Source organism: Haliotis asinina, chromosome 13 (genome assembly GCF_037392515.1).
Source record: "Haliotis asinina isolate JCU_RB_2024 chromosome 13, JCU_Hal_asi_v2, whole genome shotgun sequence".
Classification (NCBI taxonomy): Eukaryota; Metazoa; Mollusca; class Gastropoda; order Lepetellida; family Haliotidae; genus Haliotis; species Haliotis asinina.
Genome location: NC_090292.1, coordinates 24,779,552 through 24,791,414, shown reverse-complemented (window position 1 = coordinate 24,791,414; position 11,863 = coordinate 24,779,552). Strand labels below are relative to the sequence as shown.

Below are 11,863 nucleotides of genomic sequence, written 5' to 3'. Positions count from 1 at the left end.
AAATAGGAGCTGATATATCAAAAGAGAACGATCATTGTGAAAATATCCTCTATGTATCCTGTCAGGGAGGAAATGTAGATATAGTGAAATATGTCCTAAAACATAACGTTCTGTATATAAACAGTACAGATGACAAGGGCATTGCACCATTGTTGTTGGCAGCTGGTTATGGGAACAAAGTTGTGTTTCACTTTCTGATAGAGAGAGGAGCTGACACCTTAACAAAGGATAGTACAAACAGAAATATTCTTCACTGGGCCTGTCAAGGAGGAAGTGTGAATATTGTGAAATATATCCTGACACAAAACATTGTTGACATTAACGGCAACGATGAAAATAACATGACTCCATTGTTGTTAGCCGCATATCATGGGAAAATAGATGTGTTTGGGTTATTGATAGAAAAAGGTGCGAATACTTTAGCAGTGAACCAGAAAAGTAGAAACAGTCTCCATCTTTCCTGCATTGGAGGACATGTGGACACAGTGAAGTATGTTCTGAACCAAACCAGTGTGGACATAAATAGTAAAGATTGTGAAGAAATGACTCCAGTGCTACTTGCAGCATATCATGGGAAAAGAGAACTATTTGATATTCTTGTCCAAGAAGGAGCTGATCTGTCAGTAATTGACGAGGATGGTGACAACATCCTTCATTGGGCTTGTCGAGGAGGAAATCTAAAGATAGTGACTTATATCCTGATGCAAAACATTGTGGAAATAAATGGTAAAGGGAATGAAGAAAGGACACCAGTGATGCTTGCAGCATATCATGGGAAAACCGAAGCATTTGATATCCTTGTCAAAAAAGGAGCTGATCTGTCAGTAATTGACGAGGATGGTGACAACATCCTTCATTCGGCTTGTCGAGGAGGAAATCTTAAGATAGTGACTTATATCCTGATGCAAAACATTGTGGATATAAACTCTAAAGGGGATGAAGAAATGACACCAGTAATGATTGCGGCATGTCTTGCAAAAAACGAAGCATTTGATATTCTCGTGAAAAAAGAAGCTGATCTGTCAGTAATTGACGGGGATGGAGACAATATCCTTCATTTGGCTACTCGAGGAGGACATGTTAAGATAGTCAATTATATCCTGATGCAAAACATTGTGGATATAAATGCAAAAAACAATGATGGAGTGACACCAGTGATGATTGCAGCAAGGTGTGCGAAAAGAGAAGTATTTGATAATCTGGTGAGGAAAGGAGCTGATCTGTCAGGATTTGAAAATGATGGTAAGAACATCCTTCATTTGGCCTGTGAGGGAAAAGATGTGGAGATAGTCAAGCGTATCCTCAGGTTACACATTGTGGATATAAACTGTAGACTTAATGAGATGACACCACTACTGTTAGCAGTAAAATATCAGTCACGCAATGTGTTTCAGTTGCTACTGAAAAGCGGAGCAGATCCTTCTTTAGTAAATAGAGATGGTGACAACGCCCTTCATTTGGCCTGTATGCGAGGGGATGAGGAGATAGTGAAGCATGTCCTGAAGCTACACACACTGAATATAAACTGTAGAGGATCGAAAGGGAGGACACCACTGCTGTTAGCAGCAGAATACAATTCATACAATGTGTTTGAATTGCTACTGGAGAGTGGAGCTGATCCTTCAGCAGTAAATAGTAATGGTGACAATATCCTTCATATGGCCTGTGAGGGAGACGGTGAGGAGATAGTGAAGCATGTCCTCAAGCTACACATTCTGGACACAAACTGTAGAGGATTTAAAGGGAAAACAGCACTGCTAGTAGCAGCAGAATACAGTACATATGGCGTGTTTAAATTGCTACTAGAGGGTGGGGCGAATCTTTCAGCAGTAGATAATGATGGTAACAGCATCCTTCATTTCGCCTCTATGGGAGAAAATGAGGAAATAGTGAAACACATCCTCAAGCTACACGTTGTTGATATAAACTGTAGAGGGTCGAAAGGGATGACACCACTGCTTTTAGCAGCAAGACAAAGTACATTCGGTGTGTTTGAATTACTACTAGAGAGTAGAGCCGATCCTTCAGTAGTAAATAGTGATGGTGAAAATGTCCTTCATATCGCCTGTACACACGGAGATGAAGACATGGTGAACTATGTACTGTCAAAGCGAATTGTAGATTTAACCACCAGGAATAATCATGGCTTAAATGCTAGCGAGGTAGCGAGTAAATGTGGGTATGAGTCCATAACAAAGCTAGTATTACAAGCCTGCCAGTCAGAGCGTGAGTGAGGGACTACGAATGCCATATCAGTCATATCGTGCATATGAAAGCTATATAAAAACGCATAAAATGTTTGCCTGCATCAAGAACTGTTCGAAAAAGACATCGAAATGGATAGAATATCATAGGTGTATATTTAAACTTGTCCAGTAAAAAACAACAACTGATAGTTATTACAGTGGGAGTCAACCAGTGACGCAGAATGACATATTCTGCCGTGATGCATAAAAGAATGTTTCCGATAACAGGCAACAATACGTTCTATAAAACAGTTGATGATTGCCAACAGTCTTCATATCACATTTATTACCGAAACTTCTTTCAAAACAGTGTGCCCAACAGTGTGTCTGTATAAGAAGAGCTTTGTTCAGTGTTTATGTCCAAATAACCAAGAACTGATTTCAGTCACCGAAATATTACACATGAACAGGTGAACAATTTGAAATCTATACAGGTAAATATAGTTTAAGGTAAATGGCAATAATTTAGGCGTCTTTCATTCTTCGATAGTTATTTGGTTCATGACAGCTTCCTTTGTTAGAGTAGAATGCCAACAGTAAAACTGCCAGGGAAAATGCCGCAATCTAGAATAGCTTTAAACAAGTTTACTATGAGCACGTTTGTATAAATCGGGTGGTGTTCCATCAATATATATGGATTTATCAGATTTCAACATTTTGATTGTATTTTCTATGTCCGTTCTTGAAACTGACGCAGACAAAAAGTCAGTATTGTCACAGTCCGTAATGTGTTTCCACTCCATGACTCAAGAAGCAGCAACAGCCTATTCTTCCCTTCGTGTTTGGCTATAGTAAACTTTTTGCATATGTAGACTCCTTCCAGGACGTCGGCAGCTTTTCGATGTTCACTGCATGGTGGTGCTGCTACTTCCAACCCCTTTGGTTCCGTAATTGGCGCCGTATAATTTCCAAATTAAACCCTTGAGCGGGTTCTGATTCTCCTGATAGTAGCCGCTAAATACATTGATCATTCCTACACATGCTGTTCTTACATGTTAAGTTCTCTCAGGCTCCGACCAGTTTGAGAGCATAATTAGCAGTTTTCCATTAAATGCGTGAAATTGGTTTGGTTGGAAGAGGTGAACGAAATCAATTACTTCTCCATTTTCAACATACTCCCGGAAGATGCACAAATAGAGTTCTAGAAATTGTTTTGAAATTTGGTATCGTTCGTAAAAGATGTATCCTGATCGCTCATGGATTTGTTTCTCGCGGTCAGAGAGAAATACATGTGAAACACCTACATTTTTTTCTACTTTAGAAGCGGCCCTTATTGGGGGTAGTGAGTGAGTGAGTGAGTTAATATTTAACGTCACATCGGCAGTATTGCAGCCATATCGTGACGAGAGCATTCTTAAAAAAGGAATCTATGTATATGATAAAAACCTGTCGACGAAGGACAGTAAAACAACTAGAATATCACAATACGAAGTAAAACTCAGCGTGAAAAGTTAAAACTAATATCCGTAGTCAGACAATATTATATAAAAACAGGCTATATAGATCACCATCAACTGAAGGTAGATCACCATACTAGGGGCCATGGGGACTTACAGCACTTCTACTACCTTTCATGGTCCTTACCTGGATTTACACCATCCCCTCAGCTGCTGGTGATTGTATGTAAGATTAGCCACAAATTAAAATGACAGAAATACTACGGCTAAAAGAAATGGCAGATCAAATTTGACTTCAAATGTTTTTGGACTTACGTACCCTCTCAGGAGGACAATAATTATAAAGTTTTTTAACCTCCCTCAAGGATACAGCCACTAACATACTAAGTTCCTAATTCAAACTTCCAAGCATAAAAAAATTATCTCTTTACAATTCATTCAGCAAATCTAATTCTTTTAAAACTGCAATAATTAAATGAGAGTTAACATTATGACATGCTTGACTGTCGTTCTTTCATCACAAGGGATACAAAACGGAGGATCTTCACCTTTTAATAGTATACTTCGTATGGCCAATGCGACATCGTCGCATAATGACCTCCTGAAATCTGGACTGACAGCCCAAGTAAGTATAACCGATATAAGGTTTTATTTCATGTAATTTATTTATGCCTACCTGGGTGTCCCACTTCTGCTGCATTAGATCACGAATATAAGATCTTATCGTAGCTTTATACTCTGAGGATGAAATAAGAAGTGGTGTCACAGATTTGTTGAGTGATGCCTTAGCAGCAAGATCGGCCATTTTGTTATGTCTTACTCCCACTTCTTCTGCATCAGATCACGGATAGAAGATCTTACTGTAGCTTTATAATCTGAGTATGGAAAAAGAAGTGGTGTCATAGATTTGTTGAGTGCTGCCTTGGCAGCAAGATCGGCCGTTGTGTTACCAGACATGCCAACGTGACTAGGTAACCAACAAAGGACGATGTCGCACTGGCCAGTAGCAAGATTATTGTACAATTCAATAATTTCAATTAAAAGCGGATGTTTACAAGAAATATTTCTAACAGTCTGAAGGCAAGAGTGAGTGAGTGAGTTAATATTTAACGTCACATCGGCAATATCTCAGCCATATTGTGACGAGAACATTAAAAAAAAGAGCATATATACATTATAAAAACCCATCAACGAAGGATAGTAAAAAAAATAAAATATCACAATTAGAATTAAAACTAGCATGGAAAGTTAAAACTAACATCACTATTCGGACAATACAACATAAAATCAGAGATTGACAACAACTGAAGGTAGATGACCATACTAGGGGCCATGGGGACTTACAGTACCTTTGCTACCTGCATGGACCCTAGATGGATTTACATCATCCACTCAGCTGTTAGCAATTTAGTCACATCTAGCCAAGAATTAAAAATACACATATACTACCATTAAAAACAGTGGAAGACTAAACCTACAGGAAATGTTTTGGGACTTACGTACCCTCTCAGGAGGACAATAATTGTACAATACTTTAACCCCCTTTGACTGTACAGCCACTAACAATTCACGTTACTAATCTAAACTACCATGAATTAAAATGCAACTATCTACAGAACATAATAATCAAAACGCAATGATGAAGTCAATTTCTTTTAAAAATCCAAGAATTAAATGAGAACGAACGGTGTTAGAAAGGCCCTTAATTGTCTTGACATTGAAATATTTATCCCTTGTGATGGATAATTCAACAGTCAAGCAGAATATAATTGTCCGTGGTTCTCTCATCACAAGGGATACAAAACGGAGGATCCACACCTTTCAATAGGTATGACTGAGTATATCTAGTAAGGCCAATACGACATCGCCGTATGATCACCTCTTCAAATCTGGACTGACAACCCAAGTAGGAATAACCAATATATACGGTTTTATTTCATGTAATTTATTGATGCCTACCTTGGTGTCCCACTTCTTCGGCATCAGATCACGGATATGAGATCTAATGTTAGCTTTATAATGAGTGTATGGAATAAGAAGTGGTGTTACAGATTTGTTGAGTGCTGCTTTGGCAGCAAGATCGGCCATTGCGTTACCGGAAATGCCCACGTGGCTTGATAACCAACAAAGGACGATGTCGCACTGGCCAGTAGCAAGATTATTGTACAATTCAATAATTTCAATTAAAAGCGGATGTTTTCAAGAAATATGTTTAATAACCTGAAGGGAAGAAAGAGATTCGGATTATCAGAATATCACAGAGTAAAATATAAAACTAGTACCTATACCTAAAACAATTTATCTATAGAGGACAATACAAGATAAAAATGGGCTATAGATTGCTAACAACTGAAGGTAGATCACCATACTAGGGACCGTGGGGACTTACAGTACCTTGGCTACCTGCATGGATCCTAGCTGGATTTACATCATCCCCTCAGGCGTCAGCAATTCGTGAAATCTAGCCATTCAATAAAAAGACACTTATTCTACGATTAAAAACATGGACATTTTGAATCTACTTTGAATGTTTGTGGACTTACGTACCCTCTCGGGAGGACAATAGTTTTACAGTACTTCAACCCCCTTTGAGGATACAGCCACTAACAAGCACAGTTACCAATTTAAACTTCCGCTAATAAAAACTTATCTATTTACAATTCATTTAATAAATATAATTCTTTTAAAAATCCAATAATTAAATGAGAACTGATATTAGTAAAGAGGTCCTTCATACTACGTGATTTAAAGTAGGTATCCCTTGTGATGGAATATTCCACGCAGTCAAGCAAGACATGCTTCACCGTGATTCTTTCATCACAAGAGATACAAAATGGAGGATCCTCACCTTTCAAAAGGTATTTATGCGTATATCTGGTGTGACCAATACGACATCGTCGCATAATGACGCATTGTGTTCCCTGAAATGCCTACATGGCTGGGTAACCAACAGAAGACGATGTCGTATTGGCCAGTAGCAAGATTATTATACAATTCAATAATGTCAATTAAAAGTGGATGTGTACATGATAAATTTTTAATCACCTGAAGACAAGAAAGATAGTCTGAATAGATTATATATTGTTTACGTTTGGGTGCCTTTGAATATATTTGAGAGCTGTTAATATGGCGTTAGCTTCTGCTGTAAAAGTAGAACTATAATCTGGTAATCTAGAAGATATTGTTCTGGATCCAATGACAGTGGCACAAGCCACTGCGCCCCATCCTTGGACCCATCTGTAAATAAGGATTTATGATTGCTATATTTCAATTAATGCTATGTTTCAATTAATGATATTCTTGTTACACTGTAATTCATCCGTTTCTGATTTTTAAAATGTAGTTAATGTAGTTAATGTAAGGTCTACTTGGGGCCTAACCAACTACCAAGGAGGAGAAAAAAGAACACGGGAGGGAGCTATGTTTTGCAACTCAATGCCGGGCGAAGAAAAAAAGGGTTTCATTCTGCGCCCTAGAGGTGGTACAAGAGAAGACTTCTTGTCGTACAAATCCTCATACAGTGGATTGAACACACAGTTATATGCAGGGTTAGATACAGTAGAGTATAATTTAGTAATGTAGTGTAAGGATAATTTAATACGACGTTGTGTAAGAGATAGTTCAACATAGAGACTGTCAACAGGTGAAGTTCTGAAGGAACCAAGACAAAGTCTTAGACCTTGGTGATGGACAGAATCTAATAGTTTCAGGCTCCTTTTGCATATACGATGGAGCCATAATCAAGTTGAGAGGGGACCAGTGATCTATATAAGTGAAGGAGGGTAGTCTGATAACCTCACCGCTTTGAATTAGAAACATCCTTTAATAAATCGAGTGTGTTCAAGCATTTGATTTTAGGGATTTAATATGGGGCAAAGAGGTCAAACGTGAATCGAAAATAAGTCCCAAGAACTTGGCCTTCTTGACCACTTTGATTGGAGTATCACGTAGAAATAGTTCTGGGTCTTTATGGGCTTTGTATTTACAACAGAAGTGTATACAAATGGTTTTTGATTTAGAAAATTTGAAGCCGTTTTCAAGACACCATTTATCTATTTTATCTAAACACAACTCAAGTCTTTGAAGGGCATTTAGAAGTGAAATGCATAAGAATGAAGATTTTATGGATGTCAACTTCTTTATATGAGAACACAACGTTTCGGAGTTAATGCTTACTCCTTCATCGCTAAGGCATTTCAAAATGAAATTTAACACAAATATATTTTAAAAACTAAATTGATTGTTTATTTCTTTGTAAATGTTTGTAACGTTTTCAGGCAAGATATTCTTATACGATGCTGTATTAGAAGTATTCGACTTTATTTAAGACTTTAGTTGTAATACCTGCTAGTCATTTTTTTAGGTTAGGTTTTTCAAAATGCTAATTGCATCTTTCCCATGAATTTACTTTCACATACAACTGTGAGGCAGACTCTACGGAATGATGAGTCTGTAAGAGGAATGACCCTAAATCCACAACAGACGTAAGAATATACTTTAATATGATTTAGATACAGTAACTGCAAGAGTTTCAATGCATTAAACCATTCGACAAGTAAAACTTCAGGTGTTTCTACAATAACCTCGACATGAATTTATCTTCATTGTGCTGACAATAGTTTAGAATTGTATTTTTTCTGGTTGGAAACAGGACAGAATATGAGGACGCTAAGGCAGCTCTCCCTGTTATTCCGCACGCTGAGTTTCAAGGTATTGCAGTTCTGCTTAATGCTCTGTCCTATACACATCAGTGTACAACAAAAAATGAGCACAACCCACTGTCATATAATTAAGAATGCTCATTTCTTGAGCTCCAAACGTGACTTTTATTGCACAGTAAAATTATGCACCTAAATGTGATGTTCATAGGCGATTTTGTTCAACCGTTTGAATCGTGTGCATGTGTTTGGTGACGACTTCTTGTTATAATTTTGTAATCACCCTATAATATACGTCAGTTTTGTTGAAACATAAAGTTTCTGTCAGGGTACTGTATTTTGTTTGTTGCAGTGGCTACGACAAGATTTTTGCAGACAAAAAAGGAAACCGTCTCAAGAAAGAACAAACAACCAAAACAAACACAATGATGTCATGAGAAAATAGTCCAGAAAAACTACAGTAAGGAAGCATGAAAACCAATTTAACTAGCTTTCGGGAATCAAGAATTAGATGAAACTAAGACAACACCTGTGTTCTAATGCACTAAATACACAAGTATCAATTGTATTTTGTTTGTTGCAGTGGCTATGACAAGATGTTTGCAGACAAAAAAGGGAACCGTCTCAAGAAAGAAAAACAACCAAAACATGAGAAAATGTTCCAGAAAAACTGCAGTAAGTAAACATGAAAACCAATTTAACTAGCTTTCGGGAATCAAGAATTTGATGAATCTGTTTTAAGAGGATGCATTACGTAACTTGGTTTACCACCAACAAGGAAGGAGGCATGTTAATTGATGAATCTTAACTGAGATTAGGCCTTTAGTGAATCACTTGAACTTTTTCCATCACGTTTTTTTTCTTTATGGGTTGAATTGGCATTTTTTGATGATTTGTTCTATTTTTTATATATGTTCTAATGCAAGCTTTGTAATCTGAATATGGAATAAGAAGTGTTGTCACAGATTTGTTGAGTGCTGCTTTTGCAGCAAGATCGGCCATCACATTCCCAGAAATACCTGGGCACCCGTGGTGAGCCACCTCCTCGTGGTGAGTGCTGGGTAATGCTAAGAGCTCGCCAACACCCCCGTTGTGGACCCGGGGGGATATTTGGTCCACCAACCCGTTTGCCGTGGGTTGCGGCCCTGTGTCGGTGGAGGACGGGAGTCTTGGGGTTGAGGGCACTGGGGGCCTGTAATCGTGTTCCCTTTGCTCAACACACCCCTTCGACCCTTACTTCACCTAGACGGGAGGTTGAATGGGCCCGGTTTAACCAACCGGCTGGTCATGCCAAGCCCTGTGCATAGACTATAAATTTATTTATCACTGCACAAGTATGATTTGGAACTGATTTTGATTGATTTTGGTCTTGGCTTTAATATCTAAAACATGTTTGATGTTGAATTATGTTGCTTTGAACTTTGCCTAGAGTCTTATGCCAGAAGGCGATTGCTCATGGGCCAATCTGGTAGACTAGTTATTTCTAATTCTTCTACTGGAGTATATCATCCGGGTATCCTTGGTGCTGCAAGTTGGAGACCCACTTTTTTATATCATTGTCCTTGTGATACTCCGTGGTGGGTGGGGAGCTCGGATGATGAACCTTCTACACTAACTATGGAATACAAAACCCCCCAAAAACGAAACAAACGTCAACTGGACAGTGATGATGATGACCAACGACCTTCTAACTCAACTGAATACTGGTCACGATTTTAGTTCTTGAGACACTTGACAAGTCATCTTTAAAATTAAACCCGTTTGCAGTGTCAAAAGGTATACAAGGTATTGCAGGTGAAGTCCCAAACATCAAACGACTGAGATCAGGCTCTTTGCTCATCGAATGCAGCAGGAAACAACAAACAACACATTTGATGTCAACACAGCTTTTGGTTGGAATACCGATTTCGGTATCTCCACATAGAACTTTGAACACTAGCAAACGAATTGTCAGAGACCGGGATCAACTATTTGCCGATATGAGTGAATTAGATATAGCCACAGAAATGAAAGAGCAAGGAGTGATTTTTGAGAAACGATTCACAACCCGAAAAAACTCAGAAACTAAACAAACAAACACCTACCTATTCCATTTTTCTTCCCCAACTGCTCCAAAAGCAATTAAAGCTGGATATTGTCATCTCAATGTTGATACTTATCTTCCTAACCCGTTGAGAAGTTTCAAATGCCAAAGGTATGGTCATGGTGTTACGAACTGCACAAATGCTATTACATGCGCTCACTGCAGCGAAAAAACATGCGCTCACTGCAGCGAAAAAACTCATGTTACTGAAGACTGTGACAGCAACTTTAAAAAATGCACCAACTGCTCTGGAACACATTCATCTTTTTCAAAAGAATGTCCGATCTGGAAACAACAAATGGAAATTAATAAAATCAAATTCACAAGGAATCTTAGTTTTGCTGATGCAAAGAAACTTGTTGTTCACACATCAGAACCAAACGAGTCCTATGCTTCAGTTGCGAGAACATCAACAAATCAAACTGTAACTTTAACAGTGTCCACTTCATCAACGAAATGCCAAACTGATTTGACATGGGTTGACACTGTTGCACCCGAAATCTACAGTCCTGACCAGTCAACGCAAACTGTTGTATCTACATCAACAACTGTTAGAGAAGAAGTTCAGTCTCGGCCATCTTCCCAGGAACAATCATCATCACAGTCCATTTCCAAGCCTTCAACTGGGAATAATGGGAAGCAACTACCAAAACAAAAAATCAAACCAATAAATGAGTACCATAAGGACAGAAGGCCCCCGTGGCGAGCCACCTCCTCGTGGTGGGTGCTGGGTAATGCCAAGAGCTCGCCGACACCCCTGTAGTGGACCCGGGGGGATATTTGGTCCACCAACCCGTTTGCCGTGGGTTGCGGCCCTGTGTCGGCGGAGGAAGGGATCCTGGTGGTTGAGGGCAATAGGAGCTTGCAACCCTGTTCCTGTTGCTCAATACACCACTTTGGCCCTGACTTCGCCTAGACGGGTGGTCGAATGGGCCCGGTTCGACCAATCGGCTGGTCATGCCAAGCCCTGTGCATGGATTATACTTGTATTTATCATTGCACAAATATCATTTGGAATTGGTGTACTTTGGTCTTGGCTTTATTGTGTAAAATATTTGTAATTTGAAATATGTTGTTCTGAACTTTGCCTAGAGTCCTATGCCAGAAGGCGGTGGCTCATGGGCCAATCTGGTGGAATTATTAATCTTTTGATTCTTCTGCTGGAGTATATCATTCGAGTATCCTTGGTGCTGCAGGCTGGAGGCCCGCTTGCTTTAGCATTGTCCTTGTGATACTCCGTGGTGGGTGGGGAGCTCGGATGACGAACCAATATACCAGTAATCATGGATTACCAAACCCCTAACAAAAAAACCAAACGTCAATTGGAAAATGACGATCAGCATCGACCTTCTGTACAAATTGATCACTGGCCGCGTTTTTTGATTATTGAAACACTTGACAAGAGTCCTTTGAAATTAAATCCCTTTGCAATTTCAAAAGGCATCTCTGGCATTGCAGGTGAGGTGAAAGATATCAAAC

General features: G+C 39.0%; 1 protein-coding gene across 1 annotated transcript; it reads left to right on the top strand.

Annotated features, from left to right (window-relative positions):
- The first annotated feature begins 341 nt into the window (after positions 1-341).
- Positions 342-2,234, top strand: LOC137259463 (ankyrin-3-like). The gene has a single exon (XM_067797113.1). It carries the CDS (start codon positions 342-344, stop codon positions 2,232-2,234), a length of 1,893 nt encoding a protein of 630 aa, XP_067653214.1.
- The last annotated feature ends 9,629 nt before the right edge of the window (positions 2,235-11,863 follow it).